This window comes from Rhinatrema bivittatum, chromosome 15 (assembly GCF_901001135.1).
Source record: "Rhinatrema bivittatum chromosome 15, aRhiBiv1.1, whole genome shotgun sequence".
In the NCBI taxonomy this organism is placed as follows: domain Eukaryota; kingdom Metazoa; phylum Chordata; class Amphibia; order Gymnophiona; family Rhinatrematidae; genus Rhinatrema; species Rhinatrema bivittatum.
The window spans coordinates 32,606,691-32,632,728 of record NC_042629.1 but is presented as its reverse complement, the minus strand read 5'-3'; the positions used below and the strand labels follow the sequence as shown (position 1 = coordinate 32,632,728).

General features: G+C 41.6%; 1 protein-coding gene across 3 annotated transcripts in view; it reads left to right on the top strand.

Annotated features, from left to right (window-relative positions):
• The window catches only part of IGSF5 (immunoglobulin superfamily member 5), a 70,816-nt gene that overhangs the window by 34,739 nt on the left and 10,039 nt on the right, over positions 1 to 26,038 (top strand). For 2 of the 3 annotated variants that reach the window (XM_029579016.1, XM_029579018.1), the window contains 5 exons: positions 5,131 to 5,439; positions 15,156 to 15,281; positions 18,845 to 18,869; positions 23,685 to 23,797; positions 25,231 to 25,301. In XM_029579016.1, coding sequence (XP_029434876.1) covers positions 5,131 to 5,439; positions 15,156 to 15,281; positions 18,845 to 18,869; positions 23,685 to 23,797; positions 25,231 to 25,301 — 644 coding nt within the window. The remainder of the gene's footprint in view (positions 1 to 5,130; positions 5,440 to 15,155; positions 15,282 to 18,844; positions 18,870 to 23,684; positions 23,798 to 25,230; positions 25,302 to 26,038) is intronic. The other variant, XM_029579017.1, reaches the window with a different exon arrangement.

The following is a 26,038-nucleotide window of genomic DNA, read 5'->3' as shown; positions in this document are numbered from 1 at the left end:
GACAGGAATAATCACAGAACCTTTCTACAGTAATAGTAATTACTTTCTACAGTAATAGTAATAACTATAAAGAAATGAAACAGACTAAGAAAACTAAAACCCACAGGAATAATCACAGAACCTTGCAATAATCAAAAACCTTGCAATAATCAAAAATATACTTAGCCACAATGCAGAGTTCACAATGTAATATACACGTCCACCAGGAGAAAAACCCTCCAACTTGTGCTCAGGAACACAATGGCTCCCCTCCTCTACGAATACCTTGCTCAAGGTCTGGGACACACCCAATTCAGTTAGATTACGTCACTTCTGGACTGTTGCCTTTGCTTTTGGTCAATTGTTTTAAAAAACAGTCTTTATGCCCCAATTTATAGTTTGAACCGATTTTTTGTGCCAACTAACTCCAAGGGAGAGTTTAAAAGGTGTTTTAAAAGCTGGAGAGCTGTCTACTTGGAGGTTTCTTTTTTTGGTTTTTTTTTTTTTTTTTCCTTCTAGCTTTATTCAAACAGCAAATCAACTTACTATAAAGAAATGAAACACAGACTATAAAGAAAATTAAAAACAGACAGGAATAATCACAGAACCTTTCTACAGTAATAGTAATTACTTTCTACAGTAATAGTAATAACTATAAAGAAATGAAACAGACTAAGAAAACTAAAACCCACAGGAATAATCACAGAACCTTGCAATAATCAAAAACCTTGCAATAATCAAAATATACTTAGCCACAATGCAGAGTTCACAATGTAATATACACGTCCACCAGGAGAAAAACCCTCCAACTTGTGCTCAGGAACACAATGGCTCCCCTCCTCTACGAATACCTTGCTCAAGGTCTGGGACACACCCAATTCAGTTAGATTACGTCACTTCTGGACTGTTGCCTTTGCTTTTGGTCAATTGTTTTAAAAAACAGTCTTTATGCCCCAATTTATAGTTTGAACCGATTTTTTGTGCCAACTAACTCCAAGGGAGAGTTTAAAAGGTGTTTTAAAAGCTGGAGAGCTGTCTACTTGGAGGTTTCTTTTTTTGGTTTTTTTTTTTTTTTTCCTTCTAGCTTTATTCAAACAGCAAATCAACTTACTATAAAGAAATGAAACACAGACTATAAAGAAAATTAAAAACAGACAGGAATAATCACAGAACCTTTCTACAGTAATAGTAATTACTTTCTACAGTAATAGTAATAACTATAAAGAAATGAAACAGACTAAGAAAACTAAAACCCACAGGAATAATCACAGAACCTTGCAATAATCAAAAACCTTGCAATAATCAAAAATATACTTAGCCACAATGCAGAGTTCACAATGTAATATACACGTCCACCAGGAGAAAAACCCTCCAACTTGTGCTCAGGAACACAATGGCTCCCCTCCTCTACGAATACCTTGCTCAAGGTCTGGGACACACCCAATTCAGTTAGATTACGTCACTTCTGGACTGTTGCCTTTGCTTTTGGTCAATTGTTTTAAAAAACAGTCTTTATGCCCCAATTTATAGTTTGAACCGATTTTTTGTGCCAACTAACTCCAAGGGAGAGTTTAAAAGGTGTTTTAAAAGCTGGAGAGCTGTCTACTTGGAGGTTTCTTTTTTTGGTTTTTTTTTTTTTTTTTCCTTCTAGCTTTATTCAAACAGCAAATCAACTTACTATAAAGAAATGAAACACAGACTATAAAGAAAATTAAAAACAGACAGGAATAATCACAGAACCTTTCTACAGTAATAGTAATTACTTTCTACAGTAATAGTAATAACTATAAAGAAATGAAACAGACTAAGAAAACTAAAACCCACAGGAATAATCACAGAACCTTGCAATAATCAAAAACCTTGCAATAATCAAAAATATACTTAGCCACAATGCAGAGTTCACAATGTAATATACACGTCCACCAGGAGAAAAACCCTCCAACTTGTGCTCAGGAACACAATGGCTCCCCTCCTCTACGAATACCTTGCTCAAGGTCTGGGACACACCCAATTCAGTTAGATTACGTCACTTCTGGACTGTTGCCTTTGCTTTTGGTCAATTGTTTTAAAAAACAGTCTTTATGCCCCAATTTATAGTTTGAACCGATTTTTTGTGCCAACTAACTCCAAGGGAGAGTTTAAAAGGTGTTTTAAAAGCTGGAGAGCTGTCTACTTGGAGGTTTCTTTTTTTGGTTTTTTTTTTTTTTTTTCCTTCTAGCTTTATTCAAACAGCAAATCAACTTACTATAAAGAAATGAAACACAGACTATAAAGAAAATTAAAAACAGACAGGAATAATCACAGAACCTTTCTACAGTAATAGTAATTACTTTCTACAGTAATAGTAATAACTATAAAGAAATGAAACAGACTAAGAAAACTAAAACCCACAGGAATAATCACAGAACCTTGCAATAATCAAAAACCTTGCAATAATCAAAAATATACTTAGCCACAATGCAGAGTTCACAATGTAATATACACGTCCACCAGGAGAAAAACCCTCCAACTTGTGCTCAGGAACACAATGGCTCCCCTCCTCTACGAATACCTTGCTCAAGGTCTGGGACACACCCAATTCAGTTAGATTACGTCACTTCTGGACTGTTGCCTTTGCTTTTGGTCAATTGTTTTAAAAAACAGTCTTTATGCCCCAATTTATAGTTTGAACCGATTTTTTGTGCCAACTAACTCCAAGGGAGAGTTTAAAAGGTGTTTTAAAAGCTGGAGAGCTGTCTACTTGGAGGTTTCTTTTTTTGGTTTTTTTTTTTTTTTTCCTTCTAGCTTTATTCAAACAGCAAATCAACTTACTATAAAGAAATGAAACACAGACTATAAAGAAAATTAAAAACAGACAGGAATAATCACAGAACCTTTCTACAGTAATAGTAATTACTTTCTACAGTAATAGTAATAACTATAAAGAAATGAAACAGACTAAGAAAACTAAAACCCACAGGAATAATCACAGAACCTTGCAATAATCAAAAACCTTGCAATAATCAAAAATATACTTAGCCACAATGCAGAGTTCACAATGTAATATACACGTCCACCAGGAGAAAAACCCTCCAACTTGTGCTCAGGAACACAATGGCTCCCCTCCTCTACGAAACATGGACTCCTTTCAAACTTCCTAACTTTGACATCCACGAAAATTTTTTATTATTCATTCCATCAGCATAGTTCCAACTGGCTATTTCTTCATCCACTTCTTCTAACATGGTCTGAATTCAGACTCGCACATTTGGAACATGGCGGCAAACCAGAATCTTTTAAACTCCTCACCGGAAGATACGGAAACACCCCCAGTCTTCAACCAGGTTGTATTCATGCGGGCAGACAACTTGTCAGCCAACTTTAAAATCTACCTTTCCACATCTCATGAATGTTAAATTCAATCGCATATCCTTCAAAAATAGACGGCAAAATCCTTATAACATTGGAGCAGGTTGCAATTGCTGGCAAGATTAATAACTAAACTCCACTTTCTCCCCCATCAACGCATAAAAAACCATGTGACATTTCTCTCTCTCTCCCTCTCTCTCTGCCTAGGCATGGTGTGTCTGCCTGTGTGTCTCTCTCTCTGTGTCTGGGCATGGTGTGTCTGCCTGGGGGAGAAAGTGGAGTTTAGTTATTGATCTTGCCGGTAATTGCAACCTGCTGATGGAACGAATAATAAAAAATTTTGTGGATGTCAAAGTTAGGAAGTTTGAAAGGAGTCATTTTCCCTGAAGCAGGACCTTGCGGTTCGAAACACGATCGTGTCGGGATTCGGGACCTTCGATTGATTTTGCGATGAGTATTCCTTTTTGAAATATATTTGATTGTGATTTGACATTTACATCATCGTTTCACAAACAAATTCACGTTTGTTCTTATGGTTTATATAATTCACAGTTTATCAGCACGTTGAGAGACTTGTTTTACTTTAACAAAAAAAGAAAATATAAAAAAGTGAACAAAATATACTGGATTGAAATAAAATAAAGTGACCCTATACCAAATGAGAGTTTGATTTTGATACTGACTCTATGAGTAAGGGTCCTACAAGATTTGATGGCTATGTGATATGATATAAAAAATATACCAGTCTCACCATTTATTATTTTTTGTGCTACAAATAGAGGTGTACTGGAATACACATTTGTGTAGTTTTGGGTGTTGTTTGTGATTGATATCAATGCAGACTTCTATAACCCTTCACCATGAATATATATCAGGAAACCATGGAGGAAATCAGAAAACCACAAAGAGAATCACGGGTAGAGTCAACATAATACCCAGATACTCATCTTGCCTAGCCCTATAGACTTCGAGCCTTCTAGCTCTGCCTTGCCTTGCCCTGTGGCCTTCAGCGTTTAGGATGAACCACTTGTGCGCATAAGCCCGCATTTTATGCCTGCAAATGGCTTTAAAAATCCACCCTGAGAGAGCAATACTGTCGACAAGGGAATAGAGTCATGGGTACATTATACCCGTGGACAGTGCACCCATTTCCAAGGCAAGAGTATGTGTGTGCTGTGCTTTCACATTGAAGTTTGCCATGGGTACAAACTACCCTGGGACATTTGTACCTCCTTTGTGTGCAGATACTTTCTCATGGAAAATAATGCGGGTAGATTTGAAAATGTAATCGATGTGTGGGGTGTTTTTGTCCTGTGATCTAAACGCGTGTGCTTTAATCCATTTTGAATGATGGCAATTTTCAGATAGCCAATTTACCCTGGAAAGCACAAATTTCCCCTGCTTGTGGCTTTGAAAATTGCCCTCTGAGTGGCTCCTGAGCTAATTCACCCTGACGCTTGTGGGAGCATCCATTTTGTGCCTTCAGCTGTAGTTTACCATAACAGTGCATTATATACACTTCAGCCAACAAAAGACCTTGTGTAATACTGTACCACAGGATTTTAATAATCAGAATTTATAGAGATTTACTAAGAAATCTAATACAATATCACTAACACGATGAAACGCCAATCTCTGGCCCTTTGAAAAAGGAACAAACCATCGCACGTTGATGCCAGCATAGCTTGTTTCACTGCATGTAAACCAGTGAAGAAAACCCACAATGATTGGGGCATAAACCAAATGCGTACTGCGTCCCTGGAAAGAGCGTGCCTTATTTCTTCCTTTCTTTTTAATATACAGTTAACGGATCTTTGCGCATTACAAATACAGACCTTCAAGCTATGTTCAACCAAACCACACAAATAGTTTGCGAAGCTTGCGGATGGTATCCAGCGCCTCTCCTCACCTGGCTGATTAATCACACCTCTGCAAACCCTCTCAGCTATGTCACGCACGCCACTGAAGGGTCGGATCGCCTTTGGAATGTCAGCAGCAACTTAAGCCTGAGCGCTCAGGCCAACAGCACTGTAAGCTGCCTGGCTGCTATAGACGCTTTCCCCGAGCCGCAGTCTGTAACCGTGAGCCTCGCAGTAAGAGACCCTGCCGTGGGTGAGCAAATATTCTTTGAAACAGTTATTACTGCACCCTACTGAAGGTACCTTAGCCAAATTCTCAGGGCATTAAACTATGATCTAGGACCAGCTGGGATTCCGGTCCATCAGTGGTCATTTTGTCTGGATCCCACTCTGCCAAACTTTCAAACACTTGTTAAAAATCTGTTTGGCATGGGAGGGCTATGAATGTGAAATAGGGGTTACGTTCATATAGGAAGTCGCAAGGGACTATTTTCTGAGAGGAAGGATACCAACAGAGAACCTGCTGTTTTGGTTTGCACAAGTTTAATAGACCTTACCTACAGCCTCAGACTCTGTTTAGGAGTGATAGTGCCATCACATGTCTATTCGTGGTACCTCAGATGGTGTCATTTTCTTATAGATTCCTGCTAAGTTTTAGCTTTGATTCATATGTACAGAGGCTTATTAGAATATACCGAATGTCGACGTGTGGTGCCATTTGTATGTGTGATCCCCCTCCCCCACCACCAACCACATCAGGTGGTAGGGCCTGGAGCAGACATCAGACCCTGAAGTTTTCAGAGGTGATCAATAATGTGTGGGCATGCAAGAGGAAGGCAAATTTGGCAATTTTGCCATAAGAAATGCATGGAAGTTGAACTGGGGCTTAACTAGAATGTTGAAGTTAATTCAGCTTGATCAATGAGCTAAGATCTCAATGTCAACAATATTTCTAATATCCATAATCCTATGAGATTCACAATACTACTTATATATCCCCTTCAAAAAAAGAATACATCAGAATGACAATTATCTTCATGGCTTCAGGGTGTACTTATCTCTGGGAAATTTCCACATGTCTTATGTTGACTATTTTATAGTTTCCATCTGTTTTCAAAGATATGGTATTGTCAAAGGCTATATACACTACAATATATTTATTTTTCGGTAATATTTATCCAGTCCATTTGTTCCCATCACAGACTCATCCTAGGTGGATCCAATGAGGTCTATTTTCAGCAATACATATTTTTTGCTATTGTCATAATTCTAATTAAATATCCATCTTTGGGAAACATGACCTTCTTTAATCACAAATAAACATGTTAATTCTTTGCTTTACAACATTTGCCTATAATTGCACTCATCTCATCCACAACCAAATTTAAAAAAAAGCCAAAAATAAAAAACCTTTTATCCTAGGACAATTCCTAAGTCCATGTCCAAAGTGATCTACTTCACCATCTCTCCAGCACAGATTTCCTTCCCTGTCTAAAAAAATCTTGAAACCACTTTGCTTTGAAATGCTTTCTTGGAAAAGTGACAAAAAAAAGTCCTATTTATATTCACATTGGACTCAGTATCCTAGGCGACCTCTCAACAACGACCTGTGCAGAGGCATTATCATCTTTTTATTCTGCTGCTTATGCCTCTCCCTTTTTCACTACCTTGAGATCATCAGATCATCCCAAGGTTTTCCGCCTGGTAGTTGCACATCAGTATCTCAGCCGACCATTACGTACTGCTCTCTTTGATCTTTCTTACAAACAGGTCAAAAGCTAAAGCAAAGAGGAAGGGGTGAAAGGGACATCCTTGGCTGATGACCCTTTTAGTTGGAAAATAATTTCCTATTAAATCATTTATTTATTACTAATTCAGTTTGTAGCGCTCTTTCTAGAAAATGCACATGGTGGGGAACGACAGATCATACTCTAATTATAACATATAACTATTATGGAATACAATAAAAACATGGTAAAGCTAATACACAAAAATATTTACATCTGGCTCACAACTTTTCATTGGTAGCTCAAGGCGAGTTACATTCAGGTTTCTTTTAATAGAGGTTGAATTACTGCTTTTTTGTGTGTATATGGAAAAAAGAAGATCTCTTAAAGATGTGTTAATTATCAATGTGATTGATACCACCAAATACTCACTTGCTGCTTTAATTAACCAGGAAGAGCATGGATCTTTGAAACAAGTAGCAAACGTAACCTTCTGCAGCTGACCACCACTGTACAACGTTTCAACCAGATTCAGGTATTTCCCTGTCCCCAGAGGGCTTGCCCAAGGTCCCAAGGAACATCACTAGGATTTGAAACCTGGCTTTCCCGGTTCTCAGCCTGTTGCTGTAACCATTGGGCTACTTCTCCACTTCAAAGCATCACATCGTATAAACATCCAAATAAAATAAAGATGACCAATATAGCACAAAGCACAAAATATAAAACTCAATCCCTATACGAATGAGCAAAATATTGGTTTTAAGATTATCTGAGCATCGCGCTATCACTACGTTACATGTCTGCTAAAAATCTTTCAAGACTGGGGATATTCTCTCTCAGGTTAGTGCCTGTAAGCAGACGGGCTGCTACTGCATTTTGTATTAATTGTAGCAGTTAAATCTAGAAGAACCAATAATGAATCCGTGCGCCTGTTTGATTCCCTATGCAAGTGTTCTGTCAGGAACACAAGCGCTGTCTCTCTATGCCATGACCCGGTGTGAAACCAGACTTCTAAAAAAATCCATTTCAACAAGTAGAACCATATTGCTACCGCTCCTTCTATCAATGTCTCTAAAAAAAGGGGCATCCCATGCCAGTCTGCAATTCTCCAAAACCTTAGGAAAAAAGCGACATCTTTTTTTATTAGATGTTGAATCGCTTTTTTTTTTCCTGTGGACATGGAAATAGCGATTACGATAAAGACATGCGAATAATCAATGTGATTGTCTCCACCAAATCCTTACACGCTGCACAAACCTTAAGAATAAGCAGTGAGCTTAAACTTCTGGAGAATATCCCCAACTCGCCGGTAGCTGACCTCAGGAAAAACCTCTAATTTCACATTATCTGGTGTTTCTGACAAAGTCACAATGGGATGAGCATAGGTCATACTGTCTAAGGCCCCCGATGTAGTAAGATGCGCTGGGCTGTGTGCACGTCAGCGCACAGTTATGTGCACATCTTGTGCCCTAGAGCTGACCTCCCGATGTAGCAAGGAGTTTTATGTGCAATGTGCACACACCCCTGAGTAAAAACGTGTCCACACGTTAGTGTTCTTCCATGTAAATATCATGTTAATCAAGGCATTAATCAATGCAGAGAGGAGCATAGGTTTATCTCACATTTTCTTAATGCTGGGAATTTAATTTCCTGTCAGGGGTGCTATAAAGTTTCTGGGGCACGTATTAGTCTATGGAGCTGAAAATGCAGTTTGCGGTATCGTGGTCTTGTACTCAGCACTTATGTGCATAAAGCATGTGTGATTTTGTGCACACAAATTATAGGAGACAATTTATGCTCCTAATTCATGTTTTGTGAACACAAGCCAAGGTTTGTGTACATTAAACATAATTAATGCATGCTGTTCATTTTGTGCACATTTTTAGGTTTACATGCTCTAATTTTAACTCCCGACTTATTTGCTATTAGCACACTGAGTGCTGAAAATGTGCACTGAAGTTAATCAGATATTGTTTACTCACCTCTTACTACATCAAGGCCTAAGGCAGTACAAATCAAAGCAATCTTAACACTATAAGTGGGATATTTATATATTGTGTGCAGCTAAGGGCTCATAGTAACATAGTAAATGATGATGGTTAAAGCCCAAAATGGACCATCCAGTCTTCCCGGCAAGGTGATTAGGGTGACAACTGCCACTCTGTGCAGGTTCCCCCATGCCTTGTTCAGGGCTGTAACTGCCAGGCCATGCAGATGACATATCCTCTTGCTTTCTTGGAAGCGCATTACAATTATTCCACTGCTGTTATGGGCTGAACCGTCACCAGTGTTTGATTTCCTGTCTAAAAAATCTCGAAACCACTTTGCTTTGAAATGCTTTCTTGGAAAAGTGACAAAAAAGGGCCTATATATCTTCACATTGGACTCAGTATCCTAGGCGACCTCTCAACAAGGACCTGTGCAGAGGCATTATCATCTTTTTATTCTGCTGCTTATGCCTCTCCCTTTTTCACTACCTTGAGATCACACTTTTTCACGACCTTGAGATCATCAGATCATCCCAAGGTTTTCCGCCTGGTAGTTGCACATCAGTATCTCAGTCGACCATTACGTACTGCTCCCTTTGATCTTTCTTACAAACAGGTCAAAAGCTAAAGCAAAGTGGAAGGGGTGAAAGGGACATCCTTGGCAGATGTCCCTTTTAGTTGGAAAATAATTTCCTGTTAAATAATTTATTTATTACTAATTCAGGCCTGGATTCTCTAAGGTCTGCGGTAATGGGGGGCGGGGGTCGAAGCGGGGGGCGGGCCTGCGAAAACCGGCAGCCATCACACCATTGCAGTGGGCTGAGGGGGGATATGATAGAGATGTTTAAAATCATGAGAGGTCTAGAACAGGTAGGTGTGAATCAGTTATTTACTCTTTCAGATAATGGAAAGACTAGGGGGCACTCCATGAAGTTAGCATGGGACACATTTAAAACTAATTGGAGAAAGTTCTTCTTCACTCAACGCACAATTAAACTCTGGAATTTGTTGCCAGAGGATGTGGTTAGTGCAGTTAGTGTAGCTGTGTTTAAAAAAAGTATTGGATAAGTTCTCGGAGGAGAAGTCCATTACCTACTATTAATTAAGTTGACTTGGAAAATAGCCACTGCTATTACTAGCATCAGTAACATGAAACAGACAGTTTTTGGGTACTTGTCAGGTTCTTGTGTCCTGCTTTGGCCTCTGTTGGAAACAGAATGCTGGGCTTGATGGACCCTTGGTCTGACCCAGTATGGCATGGTCTTATGTTCTTATACCAGCACTGAGAGACGAGTCCCAGCTGATTGAAATCCATTCCTTCATCAATTCCCTCAAGCCACCACAGGTTAGGCGGCAGGGTGGAGACCTCATGAGAGATCTCAGGCCTTGGGGTTGCTTATCCTCTCCTTTATTCCAGATAGTTCCTATTTAGAAGGGACGTGCATGCCATGATGTGGGGGAGAAGCAATCAAACAGTTTGCAGGTGGGTTCTTTAGGGTTGCCACCCTTTTTAGTTGCTGAAAAAGCTTTTTACCTTGTTAAATGGAAACTTTTTTATTTATTTATTTATTTTAGTATCTGTGGGTTTTCTTGAGGAATGTAAGGTGTGGGATAACATAGAGGACTGTTTCTTGGCAAGAGGATGAAACTAGGACATTCCCCGTTCAATTTACCATACAAAAAAGTTATTTCTGGCGTCATCTCAATAACAGCAACATATACACTGTCTCCTACCAGGCACAATAGCCCTCCTTATGAAAAAACAGTAATTTACCACCAATACATGTCCTATTGAGAAAACACAACAAATATTGATACACATGCCTGCATGCTAGTAAAATACTTCACCTCAGTCACACACATAGAATCGACCTTCACCAAGTACAGAAAGACTGTAAAGTACAAATAACTGAGACAGAAACTGGAATGGAAACCCAAAAAAAAAGGCACTGTGCATGCAGTGCAAAACTGAAGAAATGGAAACAGAAATATAGCATCTAATAGACTCCCAGGATCTGCAATAATGTGCACAAACTAATGCGCAAAAGGTTGCACCAGCATTATGGAACTCATTCAAACAGTAACAACCCTACTTATGAAAAGGCAACACTACAAATATTTAACCAGGCCCTAAACACCAATACATCTTCTATTAGCCAAGCTGCTATAGATCCCTATACAGAAATTACAAGCTTGCAGAACACCCTTAGCTGGGTCACACACGCAAAACACAGACAGACACTCACCAAATACAGAATAAAGTGACCATCAAATCAATGTTTTTGTTTTAACACTGTTGCACTGCATACACTCATTCTGGCTTCTTGCTGTTTCCAGTTCAGTTTTTGTCTCCACATTTCTATTTATACATTTCTCAAGTAATAAAAAATAATAATCCTAAAACTAGAATAATAAACATAATAAATATGTTTCAAAACAACTGATAAACAGAATAACATAAAATCATTAAAAACTTACAAAATTATTAACAATTCTCTAAACACCAATAAAATATTTCAAGCAGCAGACATATCACATAATTCCCAGCAGTGCGGCAGGAAATCCCTGCGGCCACATTCTCAGCTCACTGCTCTGCGCTGCAATGATAGCGGCACAGGCAAACAGCTGAGGGCTGCCTTCTTACCGCTGCAGGGCCGGGGGGAGCCTTGGGACACGATTGTGGCAGCAGCAGCATGCATGGCCCTTTCTTCTTCCCGTGTGCCCGGTAAACATCACTTCCTCTTCCGGGCTGCAGGGGCGGGAAGAAGTAAAGGCCATGTTGCTGTTGCCGGCTTCCACGAACACTGCTGCTGTTTCCCTCGAGGCTTGAATGTGCCGATAACCTGGGCAGGAACAGCAGCAGTGTTTGTTGAAGAATTCTGTGCATCTGGCTGGGGTGAGGAGAGGGAGGGAAGAGCAGCGGGAGACCAGGAAGTTCGTGACACACCCACCGGTGCTTGGCGACACACTGATATGTCGCGACACACCGGTTGAGAACCGCTGATTTAAGAGGTTGATTTTAAAAGCACATCCATTTGTGGGTTGTGCGCTAGCAATGTGGATTTTAAAAAGCCACAAAATACGTGCATGTGCAGCCCATGCACGTGGAGAAATAAGGGGGAAGAAAAGGGGCGGGGCCTGAGCATTCCAGGACAGGGCCAACACTTACGCATATAAGCTAGATATCTGAGTAACTTTACTGATGCTCCTGATGAGGAGCAAGACTGTAGATCTTGAGTTTTAGGACTTATAGGACAGGGTGAGGGGTCTGCGTCAACTAGGTGGCATGCAGTATGAAGAACCAGAGGGGTATGGAAGATGTCACTATCAACTGGACAAACGGGTAGACTAATTGGAAAACTGGGAATGTGCCTCGCGCAAGCATGTTTTAAAGTCCACTTAGACATACACATACTTAAAAGCCGACAAAGTCCTATGGAAGACATGCGCACTAGCTTTGCTCAAGTAATATCTTAAAATGAGGAGCATACTTACGCATTTGTTGCTCTATTTTAAACCAGACGTGTGCAGAATTTTAAATTCCAGCGTATCTTCACTCGCATGCCAATATATACTTTTATGGGCACATGCACGCTCATTTTAAAAATACTGCCTTTATGTGGAGCAAAGATATATCACACCTGTGTTTAAGAAGAAAAATGTCAGGGCCTGAGAGAACAGTTGCATAAAGGGTTTATGGATTATGGGTTTTTTTGTTAATGCTCTCCCTAGTGCTTGGTTGTTGGCAGAGTTTCTCCATCCCTTAGATCAGTGGTCCCTTGTCCAGTCCTAGAGGAGCTCCTAGCCATTCTGCTTTTTTTTTTTTTTTTTTAGGATATTCACAATGAATAATCATGAGATCCATTTACATACAATGGAGGCAGTGCATGCAAATCTATCATATGAATATTCATTGCGGATATCCTGAAAAGCAGATTAGCTTGGGTCTCCTCTAGGAGCACGTTGAGGACCCCTGCCTTAGATTGACCCCTTCAAGGTAATCACAACCAGAGTTACCAAATCCAATTGCTTACAGTGGAGAATTTCCAAAATGCAGAGCAGCTATCTTTCTTTGCTTTGATTCCTATCTACCCTACGTTTGGACTTTGGACTCCATTGTTCATCTTCAACTTGGCCCAAAACCTATGTCCACAGTCCACACCTAACGTGGTATTATTTAAGAAAATTAACCTGGGACACTGAACCTGATTTTTATAGATTGCCCCCTTTCATCTCTCCATTCCTGGTTTATTGCACATCTATTGCTGTACATTTACCTTGTTGCAAAGTTAATTTAGGTTGAAAGTAGACCAGAAGTCTTAATTCTTCTGATCGCCTAACAGTTTTATCTTCACGGTAATCCAGAGTGAAGGGGAAAAAGCACACTCTGCATCTGAGGCCAATTCTGCAGCAAAAGCTATTCCTTTATGACCCTCAATATGGTGAGCATGAGCATTATTCCCCAACATGTAGCTGTATCATCATATCCGTCAATGCCCATTTCCTCTAAAAATGTTTTCTGTCTACTTTTCAATTGATTTAGTGCTATAGTCATAACCACTTTTGCTGACACAATATTTCATAATTTCACTCCCTTCCAATGGAAGTAGTGAAATCTGTTGCCTGTTTTTGCTGGTAACGGTCTGTAGTTTATGGAACATTTCATGAAGCCTGTGAAAGAGCATTGCTTCAGATCGGAACTCAAGCAACCTAGACAACTCATGTCTCTAAACCAGTGGGTCCCAAACTTCTCCTACTGACCCCATAGCCAGTCGGGATTTCAAAATGTAACAGCATATATAGCATATTCTGTCAGTTTTATCTCATGTATATTCATTGCAGATATCCTGAAAACTCTGCTGGTTCTGGAGCCAGTTTGGAAAATACTGCTCTAAACATTCCTAATCCTTAAAAAATTACCCCCTTTATCCAACTACTTAGTGGCTTTTTTTTCATTCATTTTATTTTTGGCAGACTCACACTAAGTGCTAAATTCGGGCACATATTTCCTCTCCCGCTACCACCACGAGGAAATGTAATATAGGTGCTCCCATTCATAGTTTCTTTCAATGAGTAGTAACTTTGGTGGGTTCCCTCATTATTTCAATGTGCATCCCCCCCCCAGACAATATTTCTGACTGTATTCACCTCTGCTAGCACAGTATTCTCTCTCTAAGAAGAAACACGCAGTGGTGACCTATGAACTTCACATCTGGACTGGAGACCTGACATCCGCTTATCATGTTTGACTTTCTTTTGAAGAGATGCTCATTTTCAGTCTGGCTATTCATTTGCTTTATAATGAATGGTAATCCAAACCAAATCAAGCATTTTTGTTTTACCTCAAAACAAATGCACAATCCTCCTAAAAATCCAGTAAATTTTCAGGTTCATTCGTTTCAGCAAATTGTGTGCATTATTTTCTGAAACGAATAAAAACAGGCGAAACAAACAAAAAAAAATCTAAAAATGAATACAATAAACTAAACCAAAACAAAAAATTCCCTGCACATCCCTACTATTTGTGCAGTCCACTTTTCTGTTTCAAGCAGCCAGGAATGTGTCCACCCTGCTCTTGGAAAGTTCTATCAAAGCTGTTTTTATGGAACTGTGACGGACGACATTTTCCAAATCTTGTCATCCTGACTCTGTGAGATGAAAGCACATCTCCCCGACATCAGCTTCAACTTAAGGCACTGGTTTGACCTTCCACAAGTAACCTGAAGAATCCCTGGGTTAAATCTTTGCATGTGCCTCTTTAATACTAGCACTTTACTATCCAAGCACTGTTCCCCACAATTCTTTTTTTTTTTTTTTTTGCGAAATCTTTCCTAATTTGCTGACTGGAATTTGTGCTTGTGCTCTAGGAAATCTGGGCTATGAAATCTGGAAACCTCTGTTAGAACTAAGCCACTTAACTTCCTAGCACATATCTGTGAGCTCTTTGGGGAAGGGACTTCATATGCAGGCAATTTACTTTCAGCAGTGCTGCATGTTATGACAACACCAAGGCAGTGACAAGACTCAGTTGCCAATTAAATATGATGCACGACATGGGACAGAATCTGATCTTCCACCACAAAATGGGTTCTCTCCCAGTCATTGTTTTCATAGGGAGCAATGGCTTCAGGTTAACTGTGTCACAAAGTTTCAGGGAAAATTTACTTGTGTGACTCAACAATAAGAAAAGTTTCTGATTTTGCAAGCATATGAACAGGAGTAGGACCCCATAACTCTTTTTCTTTGTGTTGCAGACTACAGTAAAACGCAGAATACCACGGAAGTGATAATAATCGCAGTGACCGTGTCTATCGCTGCTGTCCTCCTTATCATCATCATTATTCTGCTTATAATCTGCTGCTGTAAAAAAAGGCGGGAAGGTATGTGCTCTTATTTATTTATTTGAAAAATTGCCTCTCTCAACAACAGCTATCCAAAGCGGATTACAAACAGCACATAAAACTATTCTTCACATAAAAACACCTTATTTAGTTTCCACAGAATCAGACTTTTACTCCATGCAGGTAAACTCCAAGGGATAACCCCAGAGGGCATTAGGACTGCCAGCTACCTGAAGGGCCTCACCCCTCTCCACAGCTCAACTAACAGGACAGCAGCTGTACCATCCTGCTTTGCAAGGGTGTGTGTGTGTGTGTAGGGGATATTAGTTATTCTCTGTTTCCTCTAAAATGCTCTGCAGTGTTTTTTAAACACCTGTGAATGAGATGAATGGATGCTTTTTAATCCTGGCAAATATTATTATTACATTTATTTATCATCTTACAAAAAATCTCAAGGCGATTTACATCAACCAAAAATGTACAATTTAAAACAAGAGAACCAAAATGCAACATACAAAGCAAAACACACTTATTAAACCAATACTAGAATTGGTTTACAGGCTCACTCAGTCAATCAAATTATTTATTTATTTATTTGTTTGTTTTTTTATATAGCGATATTCAACAAAAGTCATGCCATTGGTGTACATATAACAAAAAGTTAGAAATGTTACATTATAATAAAAGTAACGGTGAAAAGAATAAACATAATAAGGAAAATAAATTATTAAAAAAGATAGAGGAAAAAGAGAAAGAGTGAGAAATACTTAAATTGAAATTGGAAGATAAATAATTTTATCATGTTAAAAATGCTTTTTGAAAAAGCCATGTTTTAAGTTCTTTTTTAAAAGATTGTGAAGATGATTCAAGTCTTAGATCAAATGGAAGGGTATTCCATAGTGGTGGGCCGGCTACTGAGAAAGCACGTTGTCTTGTTGAGATGAGACGGAATCTTTTTGGGGACGGAATTTCAAGGAGACCAGTGTTTGTGGAACGTAAAGTTCTTCTGGGGATTGAAAAAGGAGTATTGTATCCATCCAATTAGTCTTGTTATTGTACAAAGCTTTATGAATAAGAGATAAAGTCTTGTATTGTATTCTATAAAATATTGGTAACCAGTGAAGATCTTTGAGAACTGGAGAAATGAGATCTGATCTTTTTAGGTTACTGAGTAATCTTGCAGCTGCATTTTGTAAAAGTTGAAGAGGTGTAATGGTGGAAGCAGGTAATCCAAGGAGTATTGCATTACAATAGTCTATTTTGGTAAATAGTAGAGCTTGCAGAACAATATGAAAATCATGGTGGTGAAGGAGGGGTTTAATCCTTTTCAAAATTTGAAGTTTCAAAAAACCTTCTTTTATAATGTTGTTAATGTGTTGATTAAACAGATTTCTGAGTCTAAATTAATTCCAAGGTCTCTTACGTTAAGTAAAATTGTTTTATTAGATAATGTCTTTAAGGCTTTCCCAAAAACATAATAGGTTCTGTATGTTTCTCATATTTGAAGGAAGGAGAACTCAACTCTTTGGGGTAAGTAAGTACTGAAAATATTTGAGAATGCAGGGGACAATTTTAAAACAAGGGTATGGGCATCCATGTGCACGCAGTTCTCGGCACATGCATATGGACATGGCGATTTTATAACATGCGTGCAGTGACGCGTGCATATTTTAAAATTCGGTTCCCATGTGCACATGCGTGCTGGATTTTAAAATTCCCATGTGTGGGTGGGTCGGAACTTGCACGTGCACTGGGGGTGGAATTTTAAAAACCCAACATGCAGCATTGCGAGTAGGCCTTCCCCAGTTCCCTCCCAGTCCACTCCAATTAAGGAAACTTTCCTATCCCTCTAACTACTCTTCCTACATTTTCCCCTCTCCTCCCCGACCTCTAACCCCCTACCCAGTTAGTCTAATTTTTTGTTTTAATATTTACTGCTCCTTCAGAGCAGAAGTAACTTCCGCGCGCCAGCCAATTGCTGGCGCGTGCTTCCCCAGGACAGGACCTAATGGCTGCTGTCCTGGCCCACCTCTTTTCGTTGGTCTGGCACTTCTGCGTGTATCGGGAGATATGCGTGTGGCCAGGCCATTTCTAATATACGCTCGGCACACGCACGGCCCGGCCACGTGCATATCCCCCTGATTTTACGCGTGCCAGCCACAGAAAATTCGGTCTAATGTGTCTCCAGTTTTACAACCTTAACAGTTGGAAACACCAGCAACTCTTCCTCTGATGAACACAATGCATGGCTCAGAACATATTTCTGAATTGCTTTTACAAAGTATTGCGAAACTTGATTGTGCAAAATCTTAAAAAGCAACACTAATTACTGAATACAATATTGAACTGGGAGTCAATACAACTCGTGAAGTTTAGGACAAATGTGGTCATTTGCTTTCAAGCCCCCAGTCAGCCTGGATTAACTGTAGCTGAATTAAGAGTTTTTTTAGAAGGCCCAAAAAAACTATTTTATAGTAAACACTACAGCTGGACTATTGCTCTTAAATTATATTGGCACAGATAGCAATGAATCTGCCGAATAGCCCTCAAAAATAAGCAATCTTAGCTACAAAGGTAATATGATCAGACAACGAATCAAGCCAGATTTCCAAATTACAAACCTCCTTCATAATTATCAGCTAATGAGTAAGCAAAGAAATCACCAAATTCTGCTTTGGGTTAGAGAACCCAACCCGTAGACCTCAGTTTTACTAGAGTTCAGGTGGAGTCTTTGTCCAATTTGAGTAAAACATGCAAAGATATAGTTTTGCTCTTCTGTATTTCCATTCGTCATTGAGAATACCAACTGGAGATCATGTGCAAAAAGCTAATATTCAATAGATAACAATACTAACAATTTGCATAGAGGACGCATAAAGATGTTAAACAAAGTGTCAAATCCTGGGAAGCACTACAAGGGCAAACTTTAGGTTGCGTCAAAAACTCCCAAATGAGACCATCTTGGGTGTTCTCCATAAATAAATCAACATCACTTTTGTCATTCATTTGCTACTAAATGTGGTATGCATGAATCTTTGGTGACTACTGCAGTCATAATATGTGTGCGCAAGAGTGGTATATACAGTATATGTGTGCGCAAGAGTGGTAGATACAGTATAAATGTTCGTGAGTATTTGTATAGGTGGCACAGGCATTTAATCACAATATAGATGTGAATAAATATTATCCATAGTGTAAATGTGGGTGGGATTGCAACCATAACAGTGTGCATAATTCTAGTACCATGGAGGGATTCAATAATATAGTATGTATTCACAGTACAGAAGTGGCAGAGGTGATGATGCATAGCAGTGCTTTTCTTTCTCTGACCGTATCTGCTTTATTGAAATGTAGAGCGTATGGATTTGTCGGGAACACATGTCCTTGTGTTAGTTGTTTGGTACTGAAGTGAGAAGGCACGTGATCACTGGGAATAGTTGAAAGAGCATTAATCTGCATCATGCAGTCCCACTCCCTGACTAGCTTTCCTAGATAGCACATTAATAGGTCTAATCAATTATACTTACATGGAAAATATGTTATCTTGGATATATGATATCAGTTTTAGCAATTATTACAAACCAGTTGTTCTTTCTTTTTAGATTCCAGTTACCAAAGTGAGTTGAGGTAAGTCAGAGATCACTTCCTGCTTTCTCTTGAAAGAGATATATATTTAGGACTATCCTTTAAAAAGGTCTTTCTTAGATACCGTTGTGGCCCAGAGAAATTATGGGTGAGTCACCAGGGCTGGCTCTTCCTTGGGGCTTTCCACTTCTTTGGGTTTGACACAGGTCCAGGTTCTTTTCCTGCCAGCTGCATTTTTTTTCTGATGCTTAAAGCCCTGCAGATAAGCAGCCTGGGAAGGAGCAGGGTTAGAATGGGTGAAACAGTAACCTGAAGGCCATCAGCGGAAATAGCTTCTTCTGCCTCTATGTAAGAGACTCCGTGACAGATGGTGCACAAGCAGCCACAGACTAGACTCGGTCCAGAGACAGACACAGGAACTAATCCCGTTCCCGCTCCTGCCCTGCACTGTGGCATTTTGAGGCGAGGTGGAAAGGGCCAATCTGTCAGGATGCTTGAGGCCAAAGTCAGAAGCAGCAGGAGACAGGATATACACGGCCACAAGAGACTGCCTTCTCCAGAATACTCTCTGGCCTCTCCCCCACAAGGCTGGCTTCAGTGGAAGGAGCCCATTCCTCTGCTCCTGAGCACTCTGCACCAAAACTCACAGGCTGGCACGAACTGTGCTGATCTTGTGCTTTGTGAGATCAACACAGTCAGGAAGTGCCAGCTGCAAATTCTGAAAATACCGGGGGTGCTGGCCCAGACCGCATGTGGCAACTGGGTGTGGAGGAATGGGCACCCAGCTCTTTGATTAGCTCAGAAAGGAGGGATTCTCCAGGGAGGACGGGAGGGAGAGCATTGATTTCCAACAGATAGGGAGAGGACAAGAGAGAAAGAGACAGGAGATAGATGGAAAAGAAGCTGAAAATGGAAGGTGGACGTGGGAGACAGGCTGGGGATGGGAGGGAAGAGAGAGGGAAGACAGTGGAGGGAAGGGGTATTAAAGAAGTAATTACAGAGGTGAGAGATGAGGTGGAGATGGAAAGATATTAGAGGAAAGTGGAGAGGGAGAGAATGAAAAATAAGAGGGGTAGGAGGACAGAGTGAAGAATTGCAGATGAACGATGTGAGCAATTCTCTTCTCTGTCCTGTGCAGCTGAAAGACGTGAGAAGAGCTGCATAGGACAGAGAAGAGAACAGGAGGCAATGAAGGGAAGAGAAATGGAGATGGAGCGATGACTGAGGGGGAAAGAAGGTGAGACAGCGAAAACTGAAATGAAAAGAGGAACCAGGAAAAAGGAGGCATGAGGAGAGAGTGAGAATAATACAGTAAGGAAAATAAAACAAGACAATAAAAGGTATAAAATATTGTTTTATTTTCAAGTTAGCAATCTATTCCATGTTAGTGTATTTGTTTTCACACTCTTAGCAATATATGTGTAGGTGCTAAGGAGGGTGGCAGGGAGAGGAAACTAGCAGGACAAGAAAAGAGGTGAGGAGAGGATTGCCACTTTGTCTGATCCAGGCCTGGTTTTAGTCCATTGCATGCACGGATTTGAAATTCTGATTCCCTTAGTGCAATCAATGGCAAAATCAGAACTCGATATCTGTGCATGCAACGGGGCAAAACCAGGACCGGATCAACCTCTACAGCTGGCCTGGGATGAAGCAGTAAACCTAGGCTGGGATGGGGGGGGGGGGAGAAGAGCTGATGGGGGGAAAACAAGGCTGCAAGTACGGGGAGAGGTGTAGGGTGCCTACTGCACATAGAAAAAAGGAGGAGAAACAAGGAATGGGAGAGGAGGAGGAAAAGAGAAATGAGGAGGCAGTCCTGGAATTCAAAGAAAGCCAAGCCACGAAGGAATAAGCAAAGAGAAATCTAACCACTTGGAACATGGATTATTTTAATTTTACGGAGGGCAAACTGCTTTCTTTTCTGTGCTTCCTACTTTGGTTTGGCTTGTGTTTGGTACTTTAAGGCAAGTCAGATTCCTATGCCAAGCTGGCTCAGTCCTATGCCGGCTGGGGACTGCAGGGCAGTCAGGTCAGAAGAGGGACTGAGGGATGCACGGCAGGCTCTGTTTATGCTGATCCGGTCCTGGCTTTACGCTGTGGCCTGCACGGACTTGTAAGTCTGATTTTCCTAAGAAAAGCAAGTCTCCATGTTTGCCGTGAGATAAAACCAGGACTGGATCAGGCAACATAATCCCCATCATCAACAGGAAATGTGGTAAATACATCATTTTTATATTAAAATGGCTTGTTCTCAAGTTTAGTTTAGTGTATTTCTTGACTGACCGCATTTCTTACAACAGCAAACCAAGTTTGACTTCAGCATCCTAGGTTTTGCCTGAGAAATGTCCTCGCTCCACCCTGCATGATCTGTTGATCCTTTCCTGCTAGGTTAGGTCTAGAGACTGACAGACAGTTTGGCTCGTGCAAGGAGAGAGCAACGGTACGCGCGAGAGAGGAAACAGATGAATGTATGATTTACTCACCTCTGCCGGTTTGCATTGGAGGTGGTGAGGGTGTTCTAACACTTTGGGGCCCATGCAATATTTGTGCATGGAAAACAGGTGCTCAGTGTCGAGTGCCCGCTTTCCTAACACGCTCCCAGCCACCTGGGCATGCGAGGCAATATTTAAATGAGGGGTCACGCAAAAAAGGAGGCGGTAGGGGAAATGTGCGCGTCCCTAGCACCTCCGCGGCATAGGGTGCACAGGAGAGGCGGCTGTCAAGTGGGTTGGGAAGACGGACGCTCAATCTAGGAGCATCCGTTACCTCCCACGACCGGCGAAAACACGCAGAAGATGCACGGCCCGGACCCTGTATCTAGGGTGGGTCTATTGGGCGACCAGAAGTTTTCCTTTTTCAAAAACCTTTTTTTTTTTAAACTAAATCTGCTTTATTTGGTTCCTCCTACTTAGGATCGCTACGATACTATTAGGAGGAATCACAGAAAGCAGGATTTTTCTTTTTTTTTTTTCAATGCACCCTTGAGTGTGGCAGACCTTTACGCCAGTGCTAGGCTGGCGTAAAATTTGCCGCGTTGCAATGGGCGCATTGGCCGCCCGGGAGATTTCTTGCATCGCGGGAATTACCTAATAACCTCGTCTACATGGAATTTACATGCGATGAGCGCAATTAGCCACGCGGTGATTTGGACGTGGAGTTTGGATGCACGAATCCCCGTATTGAATCAAGGGTTATGGACGCGCGTACAATCGCGTGTTAAACCGTGCGCTAGCCGCTGCGCATGGTATTGCATCGGCCCCTTAGTGTCTATGGGGATTAATGACCCTGGACTAGATGAACGGTTTAGTACGTGCAGTTTGAGATGTTACCACAAGAGGGCCTTCTGCACCAAATTAGTCTCATGTGGGAGATCCATAATCTGAAAGCCTGGCGAGCTTTTGATTTCTTTTTTTTTTTGTTTTAGGCCAGTGTTTCTCAAATGCAGCCAGCACAAATGAAGGCATCAGCTAAAGTTAATTGAATGCTTTCTGGGAAAAAAAACCCCAACCCAAAACCTGAAGTTTTGTTAGCTGCATTCTGAGACCACCCAAAATTTGCTGGGAGACGTCTTGTTTTTGATGATCTTTTTCATTCTCGAGGGGACCTAGGGATGGTGCAGTCCATCTCTGGTAATCATCGGATGACTGCCATTCTCTCTCCCTCATCCCAGGAGCATAGTCTGTCACACCAGTATTATATATCCATCTATGTACAGATATAAACCTACCCCAGGCAGGATTAGGAACACCTTCAGGCGCTGTCCCTTCCTGAGCAGGCAGCCTGGCCAGCTAAGCTGAGAGTTAGGTGGGGAGAACACAGACAAGAATCAGCCAGGAGGGAAGGCCACACCTACTTTTACCTGGCCAGTGGAGCACAATTTTCAGCCAGGGCACTTTACCCAGCTTAATGGCTTTGAACATTGCTCTCCCCCTCCCCCCCATGTCCAGCCAGTGCGCAGTACCTTTTAATACTTCAGCTCAGTGCTCCGGAGAGGAGGGCCTGGTACCTGCAATCTGCAAAAGCTTCTAACAGGAGAGCAGGAACAAATGCTTGGAGCCATAAACAGCCTCCAGTCACACAGAGGCATGGGAACAGAGGGGGACCTGGGACTCATCTCTTTCCCCTAGCACGCTGCCCCGTCAGGTGCTGAAGCCGCACTACGGGCTTTTCATGTCATTTACTCGCCTGCACATCCCTTTACCTCTGGTTGTGACGTTGTATGTTGAGCTGTTTCTTGCTTTGCCTCCTCTGGGTTGGGCTACAAGGCTTTCTTCATTATTAACGGCTGATAGATTAAGAGCATAAGAAGTGCCAGGCTGGGTCAGACCAAGGTCCATCGAGCTCGGCATCCCGTCTCCGACAGTGGCCAGTCCGGGTCACGAGGTCCCAACAGAGCCCTAATAATAGTTCACCTGTTTCTTGTATCTTACTCCTAGGGATACACAAAATTCTTCCTGCTTTAACTGCCCAGCCCCTTTTTTGCTTCTGAGGTCAGTTGTTTTGTTGCTGGTTCATTTATCTCTGGACTGTTTGCAGTTACAGCCATTTATAGACCATTCTGCATTGCACCTGGGTCAGGCACTAGACACGAGCTACAGCAACAGCTCTACCCCAACCACTAGACCACAGCTACTCCACATTTTATTTTAGGAGACATAAACTTTAAACTCTATTCAGCACTATCTACAGGCCCATGCGTGTGATAAGACGAAGGCTTGCATGATGCACTATGGGATGGAACGGGAGGCTGAAATTGAGAACAGTCGCCTGCTAACGGTGACTGAGATTAAGGAAGGCCCCAGGCAACAAAAGCAGGCTCTTAGCAAAGCTTTCTGCAGTTTCTTACATTTGCGTCTCCAGGAAAGTTTCGGCTGAGAAATCCAAGGAAAACGGCTCCAGAGCACAGGAGTATACCGGGAAAGAAAACCCTGGATATATTCCAGAGGTGCCCAGAAGGCAAGGACCCTTGCCAGGTGAGTGGCAGTAGATGCTGGGACACTTTTTTTTTTTTTTTAGCACAAAGGAGGTAATGCATAAATACTGGGGATTGGGGCTGGGACCGGATCACTTTTACATTTTTTAGACTTTAGCCATTTCAGGGTGTGGTAGGGGAGATAGAAGAGGGAGGTCCCATCAGACTCCCAAGGATGTGATCACTCGGACCAGGGGGTGGGGTGAGACTAGGGCCCAACGGATCCTCTAAAAGGAAGCAGCCCCAGGATACGCGAACACCTTTCCACCTCGCTGCACCTGGGAACGCGCAATGTTCCTCGCCGCCCCAACCCTTGCAAAGTTACCACAGGATTTACCAACCTTGCAAGTGCTGCGGTGATTTTTACTGCAGGGGGGAAAAAACTGCAGCTTAGTAAATCTCCCCCACAGGGAGGTATGGAGTGGGGGTGGGGAGACAGACGAGATCTATCCCCTGCACACACGGCATGACAGAGATGGGAATTTGGAAAGAAAATATAACATATGCGCTCATGTTGTAAAATAGCCTGACCACGCGCACACGTAAGCACAATTTTAAGTGGCCGCGCGCCTATGCATAACTCCCTCCTCTTTTAGCATTAAAGACAACGTTAGTTTGAAGATAAATGGATTTAGTGATCGTAGCTCAATCTCGGTTTGCCACCTCACTCCCAAGCCAAACAAAAAGGCTTCATCCAGTCCTGGTTTTGCCCTGTTGCATGCATGGATTTTACCCATTGGTTTCCCTACAAAAAGCAGAACTGCTATTCCATGCGTGCCGAGGGGCAGAATCAGGATTAGGTCACCCTCTTCAGTTGACCTGGGGTAGGATGGTAACCCTCGGCTCAGTCGTACTGGACTATCAGTACCACACAACCATTGGGTACTTCCTACGGAGAGACCGAAGATCATCAAGTCCCAAGAGATTGGACAGATGCGGCTGCAGAGAGGCGAGCCTTTCAATCAACCCCATAAAATTTAGGACACCCCTTGCAACTTAGAGACTGCTCAGAAGGGGCTTTTAATGGAGCCGTATGGATTCAGAAGTAATGCCCCCGTCGCGTCTTTGTTAAGGAGTGCAACCAAAACAATCCTTTGCTTCCAGAACAATACACGAAGCAGTGTTTTAGTCATCCCAGAAAAGGTTTAAAACTGTCTTTAGAAAAGAAGACTTCTTGCTATTTTATTTATTTTTTAGATTATTTCAGTTGGTACAGTTGAAAATAAACAACCACAAAATAAATATCAGACAACAATCACAAGAGTATTTGGGAATAATCAAAAGCATTAATAACAATGTGACCCAATTACAAACATCCAAGTCATTTTCTGACCTTCCACACCCCCCACACTTACACATACATCGTCAGCCACACAATGAACACACGTGAACTCTTTTATTGGTCTCATGTATTTCCCCATCCTTCTGTTACAGGATTTCATTATCCTCTTCCAGCAAAATTTCCTGACCAAGAATGCTATTCAGAAGTGGATTTTGTGCCCAAGGTAATTCAAACCTAAGCATTTTTTTTTTTTAGCCCTTCCTACCTTTCAGATGAAATCTTTCTGTTTGCTGATGTGTTGTAATGGGCTCTCGGAGAATATACAAGTTCATTAATGTTCAAAAGCCATCATAAAAGGAACATCTGAGCAATCCGTTAAAAGGGCAATCTTGGAAGTCATTTACCCCCCTATGAAAGGTGTTTTACCCACATTAATCGTTGATGTGAAAAAAACCCACCCTCCCTCCATGCATCTTCTTCCGCCGCATGCAGCCTTGAACAGGAGACATTTCCGGGGGGCACATTTAAGTTGGGAGTGGGATATAACACAGCTGAGAGACTGATTACATTTTCAGCTCTACCCATGCTGTTTTCAATGAAAAAAAAAAAAAGTGACACACAGAATCGCCGTGACTCCCCCTTACCCCACGAAAAGCCCTGAGATTCGGGGCACTTTCAAATAGGATTGTGGTATGGGCCCTATGTGCCCATACCACCCAGCGATGCCCCGATTTACATCAAACTAGGCAGTTTTCACAGCGGTTGATGATATCACAAAGGCACACTGAAGGCCACATTTTCAAAGGCCCTTGCGCACAAAAAAAACGGGATTTACGCGCATGGTCGGGCCTTGCATGCGCCGCGTGCCTTTTAAAATGGGCCCAACCACACGCGAAGAGCCCGATACGTGCACAAGTGCCGGGCCTCTCCCAAGGGGCGGGCCGGAGGGGCGGGGGGCAG